General features: G+C 41.0%; 2 protein-coding genes across 2 annotated transcripts in view; one reads left to right on the top strand and one right to left on the bottom strand.

Moving 5' to 3' along the window:
- The window catches only part of spsb4a (splA/ryanodine receptor domain and SOCS box containing 4a), a 67,146-nt gene that overhangs the window by 35,427 nt on the left and 8,708 nt on the right, over positions 1–23,011 (top strand). The gene's annotated exons all lie outside the window — the stretch shown is intronic.
- On the bottom strand, positions 9,854–12,034 carry zgc:136870 (uncharacterized protein LOC664693 homolog). The gene is made up of 2 exons (XM_036596785.1): positions 11,843–12,034; positions 9,854–10,840 (listed from the first exon to the last, which is right to left on the bottom strand). The coding sequence occupies exons 1-2, from the start codon at positions 11,856–11,858 to the stop codon at positions 10,101–10,103; spliced, it is 756 nt and encodes a 251-aa protein (XP_036452678.1). The 5' UTR covers positions 11,859–12,034; the 3' UTR covers positions 9,854–10,100.

Raw genomic sequence — 23,011 nt, 5'->3', positions numbered from 1 at the left:
TTTGTCTCACAGCAGCTTTCCATACCCCTAATGAGTGTTGCTGAAGGAAACAGTGGTTTCCATTCTTCATATTTTAATTGACATTGACATATTGAACCGAAAAGACCTGATGCAAATGAAGAGTACATTCGCTAAAAAAATTCCATTTTTGTCCTGGCAGTAGCTATGAAACATGGTGGAGAATAGCGGGTACCAATGCTAAAACATAACTTACCAAAGACAAAACCATAATGGTGATATTAGATCAGGCATGTCAAACTGGGGTCCGTCCAGGCCAAAGTGCTGTAGAGATTAGCATAATGCTCTGAATTCAGTTCATGAAGGCCTTGCTAATTAGCTGATGAGCTGAATCAGGTGTGTTTAATGAGGCAGCGTGCTGAAGTCTGCATATTTTGGCCGACAAGGACTGGAGCTAGACACGTGTATTAGATGGTAGACAGATGCCACTCAATATTGGACATTTGCTAAGCCATTATTTTTGTTTTTCAGGTCTTATGATTAGGCCAGTCATGATCATTGCATGATAAATAGATTGATCTTTCATTAAACAAACTATGTTTACATCATGTCAAAGAGATGGTGAATCAGGTGTGTTTTTGTCTGTTAAGTTGAGGCAAATACATGAAAAATAAAAGAAAACAGGAAATGCACTAATGCATAAATGTGAAAACAACACCTTTAGGGGGCTGTTTAGGGGGTGTGAGCTGCTTCTATCATCTGTTGGGAGCTACTAGGTATCGAATCAAATCTACAACTCTATGGAGCCCTGTTGGTGACAACCCATATAAATAAAAATAATGGCATGACTTAGTAAAATGTGGGAACAAGATCCTAATGAGTGGCCACAACTTGGTAAGGTGTGGGAAAGAGATAATTAAACGTTGACCACAGCTTAATAAGGCATGATCTCGATCCCATGCCTTTCTAAGTCATGCCCGTGACTTTATTATCTTGTTCCCATGTCTTACTAAGTCGTGGCCACACATTAGGATCTTGTTCCAACACCTTATAGCCACGACTTAATTATAAAATAAAAATAATGCCATGACTTAGTAAAGCGTGGGAACAAGATCGTAATGAGGGCCACAACTTAGTAAGGCATGGGAACAAGATAATAAAGCCGCAGACACGACTTAGTAAGGCATGGGAACAAGATAATAAAGGCGCGGACACGACTTAGTAAGGCATGGGAATGTGATCATGCCTTATTAAGCTGTGGTCAAGGTTTACTAAGTTGAGACCACTCATTAGGATCTTGTTCCAATGCCTTACTAAGTCATGGCCACGACTTAATTTCTCATTTCTCATTTCCACACCTTACTAAGTCATGGCCACGTGTTATTTTTATTTATATGGATGTCACCAGCAGGGCTTCATACAAATCAGCCAACATCACTGCTTTAAGCTTGTACTTTAATTGTTAGTTAACTTTCTGCAACATTTCAGTTATTTGCTTAAATATAATTCGACAGCTGGATGGAAATCTGGCACGAAGGAGAAACAGTGAGAGGAAACAAGACTTCTAAATGTGTCTTGTACAGAAATGGTGGGTATGAAGTTCAATGTAAGAACTTCAAGGCAGGATTGCAACTTCAAAAAACAACAACAATCTGATTGCCCACAAGCACAGCACTTGACACAAGTTACTGCCTCTTCCAATTCCATGATTAGGTGCGATCGTGTCTATCAGCACCGTGTGCCAACAGACCTGTGGAGCTGAGAGATTTGTATTGATCCACCTAGTAGTTCTTGTCTAATGACCAGTGGATATAAAAGGAAGACAGCCCAGCAGCCCTGTCTGCGCTTCTGCTTCGGAAGCCATCAGATCTACCTCCCATCAGCTAGGAACCACTGACACCTTCGATTTCACTTGCTTCACACTGCCCTTACCGCTATCCCTCACCGCTACTCCATAAATCTCTCCAAATATAACTCCCTGCCTCCTAGCCCTCAGTAGGAGCCCATGTGAGAATTCTGATAGAGAGCACAGTCACTCGGTATGTTTTGTCTTCTTTGTTCCACTGCGGGTGTCGGAGAGGTTCAAAGACTATAGTGAATCAGCATTTGTCCTTCAAAGCTCTGCGTTTGTGATGAGCTGGTGGAAATGATCAGCAAGTGAGTCAAAAAGTGCCACTTGTTTTTCCCATTTTGAAAGCTTTTCTACATTGTCAAATCTTTGTATATGGAAAAGGTCACATTTCTGCTGGTAAACAGGGCGAAACTGAGCTACGACTCACTAATGTTGCATTACCTGTTTCCATCTGCTTATATATTCACACTTTAAAATTCACAATTTAGAGGGCCATGTTTACTAAGGGTTAGCAGCGGTGCTAATGCATTTTGCGTGCACAAAAGCACTAGCAGCTCATTTTTCGACATGTGCAGAAGGCTTATTTTGTGTGTACACCAGGTTGTCACAGAGATGCAGGTCTTAGGGCACCTGCTGTCATGAATATGCATTTTAGAGCTGTTGAGAAGACTATGCAATTACACAGTACAATAACAACCTGGAGTGATGTACAAACATGAACTCAACAGAAAGGTTGTGTGTTTTTTAGCATCAAGGAGGAGGAGCTGCAAATGTTTTAGAGAAGGCACAAGAGAAGTCAGATTTGTTGTTAAAAGCAAGTTTCACTTTTAATCTCGTCATTTCAGAAAAATGTAGAATTCTACTAATTTCTAAGAATTTCTGTCCATATTATTTTCGTCCATGTGTTTATTTTATTGGACGAAGCTCCCTGGACGAAAAAATAATCACCCTGCATGTTTTAGGTGGCAGTAACTTCAGGCTCCTCCAGATGGCATTGCACAAGGATAATCGGGCTATAACTACCTGCAGCATGTGCGATGGGATTCATAGATTGAGAAGAGGTGGTACAGTGCAGTGTATGCCTCATTCGATGAGTGGAAAATGGGTTGTAAAGCAGATGTTAATGATTGGCAAAAAGGAGTGAATGCATTTGGGTGTGCCAAAGGACATAGTGTGAAGGAAGCGGCTGAATTTGCACATGTATCAAAGCGTATGGTCATACTGTCTACCAGCAGTGGCAAAAATCCCAGTCTACAGGAAATTGTCTTCAGAATTGTGACCAAAAGATGTAACTGATGGAGAGGGACCACTGGCATGTTTCAAGGCTTGTGAAAAGTCTCGTTTCCCTGTGGAGAGTTCTTTCAGAAATTGGTTGTGAAGGACCTGCATTGACTTCTAGAAGCAATTCTTGCCTTGAAGCAAACTTAAATCGCGAGCTCCAAAAATTTGTCACTTCCTTAAACACAGAAGGTGACTAATTTTTTGTCCGGGGAGCTTATATATTGCTCTTTGGACTGAGAATTAGCTCTTCCCATATGAATGCAAAGTGTATTTATCCATTGCAATTGAAAATGTTTACAATGGCCAAACAGCATTTTGATCATTCAACAAAACACTATAAGAAGCACATATAACTTTTAAATATAACCCCTTACATAGCCACATACTTTGAATAAGTGTTTTAGATATACTGAAATTCAATAAAGAGCCCATAAGTCTAACCTATATTATTGGAATTTGCCACCACATTGGTCCATGTCTTGGGCTAGTTAAGATAAAAATACACGTTTATCATTAAAACTTTACTTAACCCCTTAAATGGCCAGGGCTCTATAACCTAAGAATAGCTCAGCCAGTTTGCATTGAGGTGTCTGTAGTTACTAAATAATAATAAGCCTTAGTATGTAATAAACCTGGGTTAAAAATCCACAAATCACATAAATCTTTGCAATGCATGACATTGTTTTGCTTGTATAGGAGGTGAGAAAAACCTCCAGTTTTCAGGATTGTCCTGTGAAATACAGTGGATGGTCACCTTGATTTTTTATTTAGCTTATCCACAGATCTTTTGGTGTAATTGTATTTATTTTCTTCATGGTGATTTCCCAAAATGCTCATCGTCTAGCAGCAGGGACTCCCAGTGGATCTAAATAGGAGCACGTCTGCAATTCAAATTAGCCAGTTTGCAGAACATTTAAACGGCAGGTCACAGTAGATCAGTCTCAGCCTGGAGCCAGTAAATTTTAGCTTCTTGTTAAATTTGGCACTTAGTGTTTATTCTCACCTCATTTCAAGCGACCCACACTATACAATTTTCACCTGACTGCTCTTAACAGGGTATCAAACTTCATCAAGGGCTGAAATGGGATCAGTCAATGCCTTTCAGAACCTAACATGCAGCTAGTTTCTATCAGGGAAAACAGATCTTAGATCAGTTCTGACAAGTTTAGTTTGCTTGGAGCAAACAGGGCACTGCAGGTCACGGTCAGGCTACTGTGACCACAGCTGAACTTAACAGGAGTTGAGATGAGTTGAGAAGTTTAGCTCAGCCCATGTCCGGTCCTATTTGTTGGGGTCATTTTACCACAGGGCGCCAGGCTCTCTCTCTTTCTTTTTCCCTCTTACTCTCTGCTCTCTGATCTATCGATTCTCTGCTTGCTCTGCCTCCCCTCCTGCTACATGATCCTCAAATCCATGGGAAATCTTTCCCTTTCTCTTGCCTTGTCTGTCTCGCTACCTTTTTCCCCTCAGCGTGGTGCTTCGGCCCAGGCCAAGCTTTTTAAGTCATCCTGCAATGGCCCAAAGTTGATATCTTTGGGCCCGAAATTGTTTTGTTTTGTCACGAGATGGGTGTCATCTGATTTGGCACATGCTACAGAATACTTCTTCCTCTTTTCCTAAATCTAGTCCAGCTCTTGTTGAGCTGTTTGCTAAATGAACATGCACTATGGTAGTTGCTATGTTTCATGGTGCTCTGGGGCTTTTTGGGCATTCCTGCTGTGTCACTGCTGTGTAGCAGAGGCTCAAATGCTGAGACAGGATTTGTTGGAATGATTGCTTTATTGTCCACTACCTGCTTCACCCAGCAACAGCTAGATGTGCTAAGCACTTTGAAAGGCTGGGCTCCCCTGAGGAGAAAACACACATTTTTCAAAGTTCTGTTTTTGACACTTAAACAAGTTCATTCAAAAAGCTTTGATATGAGATGGTGCTCTGGAGAGAAATTTACTGATTCAAGTTTCCTTACAGTGGTGGTGATAGGACCCAAGGTTTGTGGTGTCCACAACACAGATATAGCCATTTTATTTACCATCCAAAATGACAAGCGAACCTGTTCCCCCACAGCAAGAAGGGTCTGGGTTCGATTCCTCAGCCAGGCAACGAGGGTCCTTTCTGTGTGGAGTTTGCATGTTCTCCCCATATCTGTGTGGGTTTTCTCCAGGTGCTCCGGTTTTCTGCAGCCTAAAGACATGCAGTCAGGCCAAATGGAGTAGCTAAATTGCCCCAGGTTTAAATGTATATGTCTGTGTGTCTGCCCTGTGTTGGACTGGCGACCTGTCCAGGAGGTTTCCTGCCTTCCACCCAATGAGCACTCGGACAGGCTCCAGCACCCCCTGTGACCCAGGAGGATATGCAGCCTAGACAATCTGTATGTATTTTTTGAGGACTATTTAGTCATACAACATCTCTCCACCATGAGTATGTTTTAGGCCGAAAGCTCATTCACAACATTTTTATAACCATTTCATGTAAACGCTTTGGACCTTTTCCAATCACCACCACTGTGAACAAGTCTCGGTAAGTTTCTCTACAGTCATATTATGCTTCTAAAGCCGCCTCTTTAGTACAGTGTATATTTTTGGACCTCCTCACACCATCCTTACTTCAGAGAAAAAGGCAGGGGCCTAAGCTAAGCAGCCACAAGCTCTCAGAATGCAAAGTTCATGTGAGGTGCAATTCCATTCCTTCTTACAGTTTTGCGATCACATCAAAGATGACAGTATACTACAACCACAACTTTTACTGAAATGTGCTTTACTATGTTCTTTTATTTGACAAGGATTAAGACTCAGTTACATGGTATCACTGTGGATCTCAGTGTAAAGAACCGGAAAATTACAGGATGAAACAGTAAAGCAAAAGAAAAACCCAGTGATCTGCATAAGAGGACTCTCGTACTGGTACAGGCTTCCATTGTACCAAAGAGTACCAGTGTCCTCATGCAAAGTGAAGGCAAATTTCAATGATGGACCATCTTCTTCTCAAGCTTGCAGGAGGCCGAGTGACAGTCTCTAAACTTCGTTGGGGTCAGCTATATCATCTCCTCGTCTGGAATATAAGAATGATGTCAGACTACTATCACTGCATAACCCTATACCTGGCAAAGCAGGCTATGATTAGAGAACAGGACTCTACAGGATGATCACTTTCTTATCTTTATTTTGGCCAATAGAACCAAAAGAAAGGCTAGATAGTGGATCACTCGTCCCGCCGAACATTTGATCCAAGCTTTTCCTGACAGCCTCGTTCTCTCTTAGCAAAGTGAATCATAACCACGTTCCTATCTCAGGTGGCAGTCTGCAAACTGTAAGGATCTCTTGCCAACGGCAGAGATTACGTTTTCACAAAGAAATTAGCTGCTGGCAGCCATGTGCAAATGTGTATGCCTCATTGCATTCTGTGTGTGTGTGTGTATGTGTGTGTCTCTTTGAAGGCCGGGAGGGTGAGTGCGTTTAATGTTGCGTCATTTTTTGATGTCTCTCTCATCGCTCCGCTGTGGCTTGTTTATCCGAGCATAACGAGATGCTATTTGACATCCTGTGACGAGGAGCCGGTAGTTCTCTCCGAGAAAAGGTCTCTTGCTCGCTCTCTTTCCCTCTTGCTCATGTCTCTACCTTTCCTCTTCTATCTCTCTTGCGCCCGCTCTCTCTCTCTCTCTCTCTCTCTCCGCTTTGATCTGTTAAATGAAGCTTCTCACCCCGAGCAGGCACATTAAAGGAGTGCACCTCTTTAGATTACGATGATGCGCAAATTGCACATCAATTAACGTTGCTGCTTGCGGCTCAGCGCAGATATGGTCATCAGTCACTTTAAAGAGCGTTAATGCCACCAGAGATAGGCAGGGAGCGAGAGAGACAGCTTAGCGAGGTGTAGAAATAGAAGCAACGTCGAACAGTCACAGAGGGAAAGATGAAAGGGAAGAGGTAAAGGGACTGTTCTCATGTAGTCAGAAAATGAGAATGGGGAGAGGAAGAGATGTCAGGATCACTGGTTAAGACTGAGTGGTGGCTGTGATGAGTCCTTTTTAAGACATTTCAGTGATTGAGACAAGCACGGCTGAGTACTGGCAGCAATGTGGTACGATACATATGATGAAACAGATGAAACAGTGTGGTAGGCAACCAGAGTACCCAAAGGAAACCCATGCAGACACATGGAGAACATGCAAACTCCACACAGAAAGGACCCTGGTCGCACAGGCAGGGAATCGAGCCCAGCCCCTTCTTGCCACCGTGCCACCGTGCTGTCCTAGCACACCTGACATAGAGAGCAAAACTAAAGACACCCCTTTTTTTAGTAGCGTCCACTCTTTGCCTTCATTGTAGCTTCCATTCTTTTCAGAAAACTTGCTGTCAGTTTTTCTTCATCTCCAAAGTTCAGTCCTAGGAGTTGGAAGTGTGTTCTGCCCCTCGCAATCCAAGTAATCCCAAACACATTGAGTGTTTTTGAGGACTCAACCGGGGTGGTCCATTATTCTGACAACACAACTTATACTTAATGACAATCATACTGAAATTGGGCAAGGCAAGTTTATTTGTATAGCATGTTTCTTACACATTGGCAAATCCAGCACCACAGAAAGGCATTTGAAAAATAGTTACAAAAATGTAAAATTAATGTGCATTGTAGAGAAAAAAGACAATACAATTGAAAGTAAAATATGGGATCAAAGTAAGTAAATAGAATCTAATTATATTAGATTCAACTTTGTTGTCATTGTGCAGGGTAGAGGTACAGAGCCTCTGAAATGCAGTTAGCATCTGACCAGAAGTACAAAAACAGTATTATTTACAGATAAAGTGCAGGACAGTAACCATGTTAAGCAATGCTGTGGTTACAGTATGTACAACTAAGGTCGGTAGATTAGTAAAAAATGTGGATATAGCAAGTATAAATATAATATACAACATATATAATATAACATATGTAAATATATATACTTATAATTGAGACTGAGAAATACATTAATATTCTCAAGACTCTTTTTTGCTACAAAAACAGTCCCATTTTATTTCCCCTAACTATGCATAGATTTATGTAAAATCATTTTGTACTAAATGATGCTAAACTCATGCAAAGATTTTAGCTTTACTGTAGCCAGACTGCTCTTAAAGGGGGCATTTTCCCTCATTTTCCCCTAATCTAAACTCCTTGGAGATCCAGTCCACACACACTGTCTCTAGTGTTCTAAACTATATTAATTTTTTTTTGCTAAAATGTGATGATCAGTATTTGCCGAGCAGCTCCTGCGCTGTACTAACAGCGTGTGGAGGCTACTGTAATGATGAGGCTTTCATCTGACAAGAACAGCAGTGAAAACATGTAGTTGGGATTCACCAAGAAATTTTTGAGTCAACTTTTGTCTTGACAACATCCAGCTCGACACTTCACAATCAGTACAATCAGTGTCAAGACCTTTGCCTGTCCAGATATGATAGTATATGATAGTGCATTGCTACATACGGGCTTCAGATAAATGCCTTCTGTTTCATTATATTGTGATTATTTTATTGCATGTGACCTTGAGCCTCTGACTTTTCCTCATATCTGAGTCGGGCCTACTGCTGAAGTTCCCAGCTTTTCTGTATAACCTGATTTGATGTTAGATTTTGACATGCAGATCCAGGTTTCGAAGGTAGTGCCGCTGACACCTGAAAGGCAAACTGTCAGAGGAGAGTTTGCATCAGAAAGAGCACAGGATGACACGGTTGTGATGAAACACTTTAATAATTATGCAAGTCTGTACAACTCATTTTCATACAGTTTAAATACATCACAGGCATGTACAGCATAATTGAAGACAAAATACATTGTCTCCGATTCTACACCTGAAACAGGTGTGACCCATCAGGGCTTTTTGTGGGAGTGTTGTTTATGGTTGATAGCTTAGCTTGTACATTGTAGATGGCTGTCAATGGATGTACAAACGCCAAGAGCACAAAGGTTTTTAAAGGGGAAAATGTTTTTATGGTTGATAATCTTCAGAATAAATACACAGACTTAACCCCTTAAATCACCATGCCCAAAGATTGATTACACACTTACACACTATAACCTAAGAATAGCTCAACCAGTTTGCACTGAAGTCCCTGTGCTTACCGAATAAGCAGTTAGTATATAATAAGACTGGGATTTTAAGAAGGTTAATGTAGACTTTATTTATGTTTATTTTGATTTATGTTTATTGTTGTTGTGGCATGTTGGAGAGGAGATGTGGAGTCGTAAGTCAGTCAAAAATGCAAAAACAAAGCCTTAACTCACTGCTGTCTCAGATTCAAGACACGAGACTTGTGAAATTCAAGCCTTTTAAGTAAATCAACAAAATGGATTAAATTAAAACCTGCAGAAAAGTACACGCTGCACAGTCGTGCTCAGTGCTGCCGTTCTCCCACATCTTGCAGCATTGTCAGGTTCAAAATGGCTTCAAATAGCAAATTTGTCATTGTAGAAAAACCTTCAGTCTGCTGAAAGGGATAGTACATGCTATGCTACATGCTATGCTGTTTTTCAATGAAAGAAGCAAAACAACTTCAAACAGTTGGCTAATGTGGTCTGGATAGCAAGTACGCTAGCTAGCACAGTGGCTAATTTGCAGAAGTTGTCACTTTTCTCTAAAACTTACTAAAACTTCAGCTGGAGTTGCTAATACGCTAGCTAGCTAGCATACATGCTGTGCAAATACAGACTCCAGGGCTTTAGCTCTGTCCTTCAAATGGAAGGTTTTTCAATAATGAATAGCTCATTATTTGAAGCTGCGTAAAACCTGACAGGCTTTTAGTCGGTGCTTTACTTTTGTACAATGTAGCTAATAATGACGCTAAACTAAAATTCTGCTACTAAAGACTTAAGACGTGCTGCACACTCGCATCCCAGAGATTCAAGACTTTTATAAAGTGATATGTAAACATCTCTGTTGGAGAGTCTTCATAATAACAGCCTCAGCTGGAAATCTACTCAGTCTTATTGGTGCATCTTCCTCATGCTGAGATCATCAAGTTCTTTGCAGATATTAGCCATGGCTAACAACTTTAAGCGGTCCATCGTTGCTGTTTAGTATGGCCAGCCTCCTCTGGCAAGTCTGCTTCTCATCCCTTCTCTCCATCCTCTCCACAATCTCCTTCTCTCGACGACTCCACTCCTCCTCCAGCCGGCGGTACATGTGCAGGGAGAAGTGCCACTCTCCGTTCTCCATCAGTATATCCTCCATGCGGTCCAGCAGGCTGGACACCTGCGCTCTGTCCTGGGTTGCCTTGTTGTTCAGAACTCTGTACCTGTACCTACACTTGGTCAGTAGCCACTCCAGGTGTTCACCACCTCCCTGCAGGCACTCCTGAGCTGTTTGCCCTTGTAGCCGGTCACCCAACGTGAACACCACCATAGTGTGCCTCCACACGCCCTCTGTCAGCAGCTCCATGCGCCTCTGCAGGGCGGTCCGGGCCGACTGCGTGAACTGCAGCAAGGGCAGCACCAGGAGCAGGACGTGGGGGCCTGGATCACAAAGAGATAGACCACTGAAAAGCTCCAGTTTCTCCCTTCTAGGGATGCTGTTCTCCTCTGGGCCCCAACCATAAGTGTCCACAATGGTCAGCTGGCGGCCCTCGGAGATGCCATGTGCGACGGTGGTGCTAGCACCTCCCCATGTCTCAAACGCCAGCCTTCCCAAGAGAGTGTTGCCTACGGAGCTCTTGCCTGTCCGTTTCGGCCCTATGAGGAGGAGTTTCAAGGAGTTGGTGCCAATGTTAGAACCACCTGGAGAAGTGGAAGTGAAAAAGTCAGTTGACCTTGGTTTTAGCACAACAGAAAGATGACCATGACACAGCAACAACAGCAGAACTACAGCCAGCAAGAACAGTGACAACAGATCTTTATAAATCATATCTGTGAAGATCGTAAGAAGATGACATAGACAATACTATGGGTTTACAAATGTGTGCTTAAGCTTGTCACATCAGTACCTCAATTTGTTTCGTATATATTTTTTACAGCATTTGAAATCCTAATATACCCATTGCATTGTGTAAACATCTCCTGACCAGTGGACCAAGAGAAATGGCCTACAGTACAAGAATTTGTGACAACAGTGACAATATAATTAGACTTTTTCTTGCTTAAAAACACAGTCCTTCTAAAAAAAACAGTTCTTCCCAATTGTTAGCAGAGTTTTTGTTCTATTTTCAGTGCTTGTGGTTATTAACCAGCACTGCCGAGCGAAACAATACTGTGTATTCATTATAGTTCACTTGAATTGTATCACTTCTGCAAAACATAGTTTGGGATCGCGTAACTTCTCTTTTGTCAGACCCGTATTAATTTCTTTATTGTATTGCTGAATCACTCCTTAGTGGACGATAATGAAGTCTGGGAAAGCATCATTATTTCACCAGATCAGTTCAGTTCAGTTCAGTTCAATTCTTTTGTTTAGTTAAATCCCCATGCTCTTTGTATAAGCAGCAAGTTTCCCTTTGTAGCTTCATATCGCTGAGGCCATTCTTTATTTAGCAGTAGCGTCTACTCCTAAAGATATTTCACCCACTCTAAATGATTATTTCTTCCATTACGGGATTGCACAGCCAGCTCCTTCCTAATGAACTCTAATGACAAGCCATTTAAAACTATTGATGCTTTGCTTTCTCCAGCATTGCATTCTTATGCTAACTACTACATCCATTGCACTATTCACCCTACCACAAATGCTAAGCATGGATAAAAGCGACAAGTTTACCATAAAATGAGTGATAAATCTGCACCTACCCCAGTTTGTTGCCATAATCCCAGTCGCCAGTAACCAGTCTTAGCTACCAACAGTAAGCATATCTGAACTGACAGTTCAGATACTGGCAGGTGAAATGAAAGAGGAGTGGCCACTATGGAGTGTTCACAAGATTTGGTCACTGCCCAGCTTGTGATATCAGATTTTAAGATACGTCTGCTTCCTACACGTGAAGACCGTGTTCTACTGTTTCAGCAGTAAAGCCACCAGGTTTATTGCTTGTTTACACTTCAGATATGGCTCTAGTGTAGTACTGACCATGTGGTAAGAGATCACGAGCATAAATGCAATTCCCTAACAATCACAGGGATATGGGCTTTCTACAGAAAACAAGAAAAGTTTTATTGCTGTGTACTAATTTTATAGTCCTAGTTACAGTAAGAGAATAATCCCGCACAGGAATTCAAGAAGGAACTGCAAGCGAGAAGGATGTTTTGGTAATTTTGTTATTGACTTTCCTTCGAAGTCTGGAGGTGGGGACCGTGGCGTACGGCCAAAACGTTTCAGTCCAGAAGAGGGCAGTTTCAGTGACTGGAGAAAAAAAAGGGAACATGATGTGATCGCCGGCTTTGTTTACATTCTGATTGTTTTCACAAGCTGATTTGAGAACAATGGATAGAAAAACTGCCTATTTTATTCTTCCACTGACCTTATAAGATACGGTACATGGCCTATTATAATGGCAGTTTAATTATTGTGTTTAACTGTTAGAATTTTGGGTAACACTTTACTTGAACCCTGCTATAAGTCTTATTTAAGGTACAAATTGGACCTTAAAACCACTGTTGTACCTTTAAGGGTACATTTATGTTGTTTGTACCTTGATGAAGGAAAAAAGTACCTGCACAGAACTTTCATTTCTACCAGTACACATAGGCCACAATCATATAAACAGGCAACTTTACTCCCTTCTTACCTCTTCAGTTTCTGCTAACTGTAGTCCACAGAGCTGAAACTATTACACGGAGGGCTGGGATTCGAAGCTCCATACTTTCTGGTACCATCTGTTTTCCTTATCACTGGGTCAAAGGCCCGGAGTATCACTGAGTCAATAGGTCTCATTGTTCCACAGATCTAGACTGCTGATTGGCTGTCTAAATTACATTTTGTACACATATTATTAACATCAGTGCTTCTTGATTACCTCACACTCTTTTCTTCTTTAAGCCACACCCACTTTTTTTCAATAAGAAGATATGTATCTGTAGAGCTGATTGGCCATCCCATAATATTGCCTTGATGATGTACAGTTAAGGCCACAAATGGTCATGTACAGCCATTGGCATAGGTGTCTGCCAGCACACTTGCTTACAATGGGAATGTGTGCACTAGGGCGCAGTGTTCAAACCAAAATGTATAGAAAACGAATTCTTGTGGTTGTCCTCGTTTTTTGCGCAGATTCAGATCGAGTATCATTTGGGTGTTGCCCCACCCCTTGTCCAGGGAAAGCCAATCAGCTACGCAGATTCACATCACACATACCTTCTTATTACAAACCCAAAATGGGCAAAAGCACAAATGAGTGAGATGTAATCAAGAAGCACATACCTTAACATACCTTAACAAGTGGGGGTAACATACCTTGCCCAGGGGCACCACACAGTTAGTCCTAGGGTTTGAACACATGACCTTCTGGTCGCTGGCCCACCTGTTCTACCACTATCGGCAATTGAAATTTGCTATTGAATAACGCCCAGATTTTTCGAAACTGGTATTTAGTATATTATATTTCGTTACAGTATTGAACGATTTCTCAGCCACATCTGATGGCAGTTTCAGCTCAGGCTTGTGGACCACCTCTCTCTATAGTACATAGAAACTAAAAGATGTAGAAAGGAAGGAAATATGCCTGTTTATATGACCATGGTCTATATATTGTTATTATAAAACCAGTTTGTAGTGGGCTTCATGCAGAGAACACATATTAGAACACAGTGTTTCAGGCATCATTAACAAAATGGAACAGCAGTGATGCTATGGCTGAGTTAAAGGCTGTCTTCTCATTTCACAGCATCCTTTTAACCTCTTCCACATAACAGCTGCAGAAAAATGATAGGCACGAACCACTGGCAGTCTCTCTCACTCTCTCTCTCTCTCTCTCTCTCTCTCTCTCTCTCTCTCTCTTTCACTCTCTCTCTCTTTGCACCTCAGTAGCACGATCTCTGTACAAAGATTTGAAATCAGATACACTTTCAGTGTGGCAGAACCACACACCTCCTCCAACATACTGCAACACTGTTAATGAATAGTACAAGCCACAGTAAGACATTTAGATTACATTTACATTAAATTCTTGTATGATATCAAGTAATGCAGTAGAGACACATTGTAGCTTGTACATTCAAATGTGGTGGGAAAGTCAAAGGAAGGAAAGTCAAAAACTTAAATTGTAAAAGTTACAGAGAAAAGGAGAGCCCTAACAACTGTGCAAGATGTAGTAGAGCACCAAAACTATCTCCATTAGATTAAGTCGAGTGGTCTTTATTGTCATTCCTCAATATAACTAAGTATACATTGGAATGAAATGTCGTTCTTCAGGCGTACTTGGCGTCTGTGTATCAATAACTAGTGCAAAGTGGGGGTCTCATAGCAGATTCAAATCAGCTTCTTGACAACAAAATCTTCACAAACTGCTTTTAAAGCTTTCAATTCGAGAGAGAGGAGAAAATCAAGCTCCACTCTTGCTTCAGATCCAAAAAATCCACTGGTATTTCTGTCCATCCTTCCACTGTGAGAAGACAACTCAACACTGTGGGCCTGAAAGGATGTATAGCTGTCAAGAAGCCAATACTGAGCTGCTAATGTGGTCAGAATAATGGACTGTCCACCTCAGAGTCCAGACTTTAACATCACTGAAAGTGTTTACTTGGATCATGAGAAGCAGAAAGTTCAACCAACTTCTAAGACTGAACTTTGTTAAAAAAAAAAAAAACGCAGATATTTTGAAAAAACTGAAAGCAAGTGTCCTAAAGCAGAATGGAAGCTGCCATTAAGGCAGAGTGAACACACTAAATACTGAATCAATTACATTCTATTTCTGTTAAATACAGGTTTTCTTCTTTCCTGATGTTGACAATTAAATAAATTACATGGAAATTAAATGAAGCATGTGCATAGTACCGTATATGGTGTCATTGAATGGTATGATTGCATTGGGTATGTGGCTACACACACTGTACACTCACTGTACACGTGCAACACAACATACTTTGGGTGTGTATTTAATCTCAGAATCACCATATAACCATAAAAAAGCTCCATGTATTGCATTATACTGGAGGGGAGGGTGATTTGGAGTTGAGTTGTCCAGATCTTGTTCTGGCAATCCATTCTTAGTCACGTGCACAGTACACAGCCTGCTGCCTCTCTTGACATTGCGGCTGTTTTGCACGCGCTCTAGGCCTTGTTGTGAGCCTTAAGCACCTTTCAGAGCTGTTCACTCTTTCCCCAGTGACTCGTTCCCTCCTTGTGCCCACTGTTTTGTGCCCACTGTTAAGTGGCTGCTTCATTTGTTCAGTTCAGTTTTATTCAGTTTTATTGTCATTATAGCAGTGTAGCATAACACAAATATATTTCACTTTTTTTTATTTCTCCATGTAACATACACACTGCAATTCTGGACAGTAAGGCAGTGCAGTACTGGACAGCAGTGGCGAACCATGACCATTAGGGTTAGGCCTTCAGTTTAAGCCATAAATGTCAAAATGAAGAAAAAACACCTCTGTGATAATGCTAATTTCTGCTAGCATCCCTATGGGATTCTGGTAGTATGTTAGCACTGAGCTAACAGTGATTCACTTTAATATTTTTTGCCTGTTTTACATTAGACATAAGGATATTTGAAGCTTGTAAAAAACATCAGATTTTATTTGAAGCTTGTAACAGACATTAACATATATTTTACGTTGTAGCAGTTTTACGGTGGCTCTTACTATAAAGATCACTGCCATAGATCTGCTGCTCTTTTTCTTTTCTATCAACTACTGAAATGCACTCGTTGGTCTTCATTCTAGCAGTCAGTGACGTATTTAGGACAATAGAAGACCTATAGTTATGTTTTTTTCTCATAAATTTTCACCCATTCAATACGTGATTGGTTGATTCTAGTCCGTTCCTGACATATTAGGCCTTCAGTTCAGCTCCCGAAGGCCTAACTTATTGGAGAGCTCACTTGGCTGTATCTTCGTAGATAAAAAAGAGAGAAAAATCCTGATTGGGTGATTTTCTGTTGGGCATTTCAAATAATTAGCCCTATTTGTTTCCAACCTATATTTAACAATGGCATTTCTGCAATAATTTCAGAGCTTGTATACAATAAGCACGATAATTATATTAAATTCAGTACCTAGAACCAACACTGAATCTGAGCTGTAAAAGAAAGCAGTGACTTTTACTGTGGTTTAACTGGGTTCTTACAATTTATTTCAGAAAAAAAAAAAATCTTTGTACTTTATGCTGTCATTCTATGCCATGCTGTACCAAGTTATCTTGGTTCTTGGAGATGTTTCTGATTTACTTTCCTGCTCAAACATGTGACATTACATTGACATTTGGTACCACCTTGTTATTCCTTATTTCTTATTCTTTTTAAGAATAAGATATATTACTTTGTCCTTTATCTGCTTAATCTTGAACCTGTTTGACATTTCAGTGAGATTTAGTTAGACTGTCTTAGTATGTATCAACATTTTCACCCAAAATAATTACACAGCACTTTGGAGATTGTTCTCCATACTTTCTCAGTCAATATCTAGAATTTGTTTGCCATTCTAGTGTAATTTATTTACACCATCTCAGAACTTACCATCATGTTACCTAAGACAATTGTCTAGTACTTTGGAGGTGTACCTCACACCTTACCTGGTGAATGCTTAGAACTTAGTGGACTGTAAAAGCGTTCATTAGTTGTGATTAACATTTTTTGACATATCATCCAGAGCTAGAAGAGAGATCTTCCAGAGATAGAAGAGATTTGAAGACCTAGACATGACGTCTCAATCTAATTGAATCTGGTCTTAGATTGAGATTTCATGTTCTTTTAAAAAAAAACAGGTATTTGATACGGATAAAAGTGAGGAGATATGAGAAAGGAGGAGGAGAATGGAAAAGGATGGAGGCCAGGAAGAGAAGAGAGAAGAGGAGATAAGATGAAGGGTACTGGAGAAAACGAGGGATGGAGGAAAGGAGGGAAAAGGGAATCACTGTTGTTCATGGCTCCCAGCAAAGTCACTTGGAAGGTGTTTCCCAGTGTGCTTTGCTTCTTGCTGTTTTCTTAGTTTGGCTCTGCTGAACTCTAAGAAGCTGTGTAGTTTCCCCTCTGGCACTGTGTGTGCATGCAAAAGAGAGAGAGACAGAGAGAGAGAGAGAGAGAGAGAGAGAGAGAGAGAGAGAGAGAGAGAGAGAGAATAGGTAGTGCTGTCGTTGATTCATGCCATGCAGTGTTCATTAGGAATGAGCATCTTACTCAGTTTTTCATTTTAGAATGAATAGTATCTAAATATCCCAATGAGACAATGTTTTATATTGTTATGAATTAAAAAAAACAAAACACAGATGGTTTAATATCCATTTATTGCAGGTAGCTAGCACAAGATGCTAACCTACCTGATTCGAATAACCTATCTGATGGTGAGTTGTCTTGCATGTCTGTGTTTATGTCTGTAATTTTTACTTTTTATTGCATTTTTTATTGAATTTCATTGTGCCTGTTGCTTTTAAACTCTGTATGTATAATAGTTGAATTCATATTTCATTTTCATTTCATTGTTCACTGGGAGCCAACCAGGAAAATCAGGATTTTTTTCCTCTGTGGTATCTAGGCAGATACAGCTAGGCAAGCTCTCACAGGAGCTTTCCAGAAGGCCTTAGTTATTAGAAATTGCAGCAGTAGTTACTGTATAACTGCAACATACAAGGGTACAATATGTGTTAACTTTGTTTACAAGCTACAAATAAAACATAAAGTGTTTTTTACCAACTTGTTTATTCTGGAATGGCAAAAAAACTTTCATACACCGGGACTAGCTTACCACTAACAAAGTATTTGAAATCCCATAGAGGCTCTAGCAGTAATAAGCATTATTGTAAAGATGTTTTTTTCATTTTCAACAACATTTATAGCCTGAACTGCAGACCTAGTTCTAACAGTCAAGGTTCCCCACTGGATACCTGTATATTGGAACATCAACACAGATCCATTGCATTCATTAAATATATATATAGAACGCTTTCACATTTGCAGTATGTATGCTGTAGAAACTGCATCTGTCCAACTTTGAGACCTTTCTTTTCCTTCTCAATGTACAGCCAAGTCTGTGTGTGGAGCACAGGAGAGGAACAAGTGGTGTATTTGACAATAATTGCACTAAAGTGGATGATAGCTGTTTGAAATTGTGGCCCTCCTGCAGTAGAATTGCACACACATGCTGGGGCACTCACCCACTCACATTCACAATATAGCAACATTGCACTTGTCAAGTATGGCTGTCTTCTTTTCTATTGCCAAGTCTGTCACCTGACAATGATATCTAAAGTAATGAGGCTCAACTATTATTACCATTATCATCATCATAATCAGCATAACCATCACTGTCATTATCATTTCTTATCCTTATATGAACAAATAGGATGGAAGATCATTTTCCAAGGCTACGGATCATGGCCAAGTCTAGGGAAGTCCCACAAAGGCATATTTCAGTCTCTCTTCTGCTGTTTAAGGCTTCTCTTGCCTTGTTTTCGATGACAAATTTATTTCAGGGTTTTGTTCACTTGGCAAGCCTGGCAGTGCGTGGGACAGTCCCCCGCCACCATTTTTTGGTGCTCTTCCACAATGCCACTCATTATTTTAAATCCGTCTCAGGTTCCCACCGCCGTGCCAACAGGATTTCACTGCTCCTAGTCTGCCCGGCACCGTTCTCGGCTTTAATGAGAGCGAAATGGCATGTGTGCGCTTTCTGTACTTCCCTGTAGGGTGACACACACACCCTTCTTCACACCTGCTGGAGGTGCATCATTAGCAACACTTTGGCTGCCACACCTCCTCCTCATCGCTTTCTCAAGTAAATAGGAAGTGTAGAAATAAATGAAACAACCCCTGTCGAGCTTCTACTGGGCAGGCAGACCTTGTAAATAGTTTTTTAGACAGTGAATGATCTACGTATGTAATTACATTCATTTCATCTGGGGGACAAAGAAACAGACCATGTCAGCAGACTGATGTATGTGATGTGACTCCAGAATGACTGTCCTCATTAAGTCAGAGAAATACCTAAGCTAATGCTCTGGCAAGGGACCGGAAGCTACCGCACATAAAACCTGCATTGCCAATGCATAATACATGAAAAGCCTTGCTCGTAATTCACTAGTACATGGTGCACAACTTTGCACAAAATCTGCTTATTACTACATTATTAAGTAGTAACGAGGCTAAAGTAAGCATTTTTTGGAACTTTTGTAATGCTCTTTTTAAGTGTTATCAAATCAGTAGATGATAATTAACAGGCTCCTCATTACATTTTTATTAAGCAGTAACTACAGTGAATTACACTTTTTTTATGAGTGCTTTTATTTGTGTAATATATAGCAAAGTAGTTCTCTATGAATTAATGTTTCAATCATGGGTAGCTTTTAATCGAGACCAGTCAAGTGAAAGGCCTATATTTAATTTCTGTTTTTTATTTTTTGTATTATTCTTGGCTTAAAAAGGGCTTAACAAAAAGCATTAGACATGCTCTGGAAAATGCTTAATAATGTAGTAATAAGCAGTTTGTTAATGTACCTATTAACCCTACTGTCTCGCTGAAACCTTCGAGCTGGTGAGCTGAAAACCAGTATGTTTAATATATACACTAATAAGCGGCTTATTACTGCATTATTGCGTACTTATAATGTAGTAATAACATTACATAATTATTAAGTACTTAATAGTATAGTAAGTACAGCTTAAACATACTGGTGTTTTCAGCTCACCAGCTCAAAGGGTTCAGTGAGACAATAGTTTGTGTACCTTGTTAGGGCTTAATAACCACATTACAATAGTGTTATAATGCCTCAATATACAAAAGTGTTTACCATGTTTCATAACATAATATTTTACACAAATATTTTGTTCAATGATAAGCATTTAATAAGTTCTTAAGTAACTTCATGGGAGGCCATATCAAATGTCCTAAAGGTCGACTGGCCATGTTTTGGGTAGCACTGGTCTAACAGGTTCTCAGAAAAGGGGTTTTTGGCCTTGTAACTTAATCCATATTTCAGTTACATCTGCACATGTCTGACCTATGGATCAGATTATGACTCAATCCATATTTCAGTTACGTCTTCATACTGTCTGACCTATGGATATAGCATTCACTGTTCTCAGCCACTCTTATCTGAATCACTGTGGATCTTAGATATGAATTATTGCCAAGTGCATCATAAAATGATGGTAATGCATTATTGTCTATGACAGCACTATATGCGCACAGCCATAAATGACAATGCATTATGTAACAACGTTGAGCATAAGGTTACTGCGTAGCTTTTACTGGATGAAGAATGAGTCTTATCTAAGCTTTCCTATGGGTATTTCTGGGCACAGGGCACTGGCAGTGGTCCAGTCAAGAGCAAGCGAGGCAGTCTGTGATAAATGCTTGCAGTCAGGCAGGATCCAGACACATTTATAATGCAGTGAGATGGAGAGACGCACAACCATCAAAAGCTGCAGGAAGGTGATCTGGCAAACATGCTTGCACACTCACACAGGCAATCGTTCCTGCCCATCTTTTTGCCACACACAAGCACTCCAGACCAGAAGATCAGTTACATTCAGACACGACAGGTGCTATATTCATTTGTGAATTCATTCAGAACCTCCTAATTTAGCTGATGAGTCATCCAAAGAATAGCGGGAACCGCAGCCGGTAGCTGGCTGCTCTGTTCATTCAGTGCCGTTTCTTATCTTGACCCGTGATGCACTGCTCACTGCTAGGAATTATAACACTGTGAGTCATGTATGATTTTGACTGACTCACAGCCCAGCATCTCAATCTAAGTTGGCTGGATAAGGCATAATTGTTGTATCATGCATTTGGACCACTCTGGTTAGCTAGTTCACCATGACCTTCAGTGCTAGGCACAGTATATTTCTCACAAGTGGCACCTCCAGCATTGTCTAACTAGCCTTTTCATCAATTGCTTCCTCATTTCCAAGCCTAATGGCCTCTCAGGGACGGTCAACCATTGGCCATGTCTCAGGAAATCCTCTGGACAAATTTACTGCACTGAAATCAAAGGAATGCATGTGGCTAATGTGGCTAATAAAGCTAGGCAGAAGCACTTAACTTGATCTCTGTCAATGCTAATTGGAAAGTTCATCTTACATTGTTTGGTGAGTTTTAGTAGGATCGCTTTGAAAGATCATGAAGGTCTTTGAAAGGATGCGATCATATCTTCGATTTCTGCTTCTATCCTGAGTCTGCATCTCACTGTAGGTGGCAGGATATCAGAAGAGCGGTGCCTGCTGTTATTTTGGGACATATCGAGCGCACTGGAGTTTTCAGCAAGGCAGCAGGAAGGATTCAGCAAGACAGTGGGTTTGTACCTGCTATCTGTTTCCCTGTTCCTCACTCCTGCGCACGGGACTACAGGGAAACACAAGCCTTTTCCTCCGCTTGCTCGGAGTGCTTTTGGGAATCTGTGGGCAACTAATGTAGGTGCGTCTGTATGCGAGCATATGGGTGCCACTGTGTGGATCTGCTTGTTGCTATGGCTATATTGCATAGCTCAATTGAAACTGAAGTTAAGACAAAGAAAAAAAGTCATATAAAAGTCAGCACCCTTTTACTACCTTCACTGAACTCTTATTGTGAAGTTCCTTATTGCACCCTAAAACCTTTTCTTCATCCAAACCCATCCCACAGGAGGATATCATTTGGCAGGGGTGGGCGTGAAACCGTTATGCCCAGATTGTTTATTGTACCCAGAAACAGAGATGGAAAGATGGTGGCATCAGACGAGACCAATCCACCAGACTCAGGCCCAGCTCTGTGATGAATCTCTCCATTAGAGAACAATCCCCTCCAAGTTACCCCCCTCCAGCCGCCTGGTCCTCTGCAGACACCCTGTCAGCAAGACAAAGCTGTTTACACTGCCTCCAAAAGTCCCTCTGCCTTCTTCCAGCTTCTCTGCCTTGCCTTGCCTGGTCTAAACATGAAGGCCTTTGGAGCGAGGCGTGACTCTGAGAAAAGGCTGATGTCCACCCTGGGCATACTGCATTTTTATCATGTTCCATTCCAGAGTGTAGGAGTACAGGGAGGATATCAAGTACGGAGGTGGCTGATATATTAGCACCACTGACTGGGTATTAGTGCAGTTTATCTCTGTACGTTATGTATTGACCGTCCCCAAGACTCAGGAGCTTTGTAATTCTTCAGAAGAGCGGATAAATGCTTTTTTGAGCAGGACTATGTCCACTCTGTTGAGTAATACTACTACTTTCAAAACTTTTTTATTTTCCTGACATTTGCATGTGTACACTGTAAGGGTGCCTCCAAAAAGGATGTGAAGCTGACCTGACTTTTTCCAAAGCCCATTGTAAAAGTGAGCCTGTTATCATTCCGAACATCTGTACACTGTGTTTCGGAAAGACCTTCTATTTCCTGAAGACTGAACCGTCTCCCGGATGCACTGTCAAATGAGTGACAAGGGTCGGGTGTCATCAACTGGATGAAATAACTAATTGCAACATGAAAATCCAATCACAAGGCAGCTCCAGGTGGAATTTGCTTCTGCAAACAACCAGAATGCCAGAGGTTGCAGACGTTGATCTGTGTTCTAATTCTAAGCCTCAGGGAAAGGAAAGAGATCAAGAGAGACAGAGAGCAAATGAGAGCTTCTGGAGGATGATACTGCAGCATGGCTGACCTTTCAGACCATGCGGCTTCAGAAAAAAAAACAGAAAACAGAATTTCAGCTTTTCAGAATCAGGGGTATATTTAGAAGGCTTGACGGTTATCAGCTTGGTCCATCTAGGCACTTCAGTAGAGCTAGAGATGCATCCAGGTATAGAATGATGAGTTGAGTTCAAGGTTAACATCTTCGAAAGAAATGAATTGATGGCAAAGGAGATGGGCAAAGGGAGTGCATGCCTTGCTAGGGTGTTTGAC

The sequence above is a fragment of the Colossoma macropomum genome, unplaced genomic scaffold (assembly GCF_904425465.1).
Source record: "Colossoma macropomum unplaced genomic scaffold, Colossoma_macropomum, whole genome shotgun sequence".
NCBI lineage: Eukaryota > Metazoa > Chordata > Actinopteri > Characiformes > Serrasalmidae > Colossoma > Colossoma macropomum.
The sequence above is the reverse complement of the archived record's forward strand: the minus strand, read 5'-3'. Positions and strand labels throughout refer to the sequence as shown.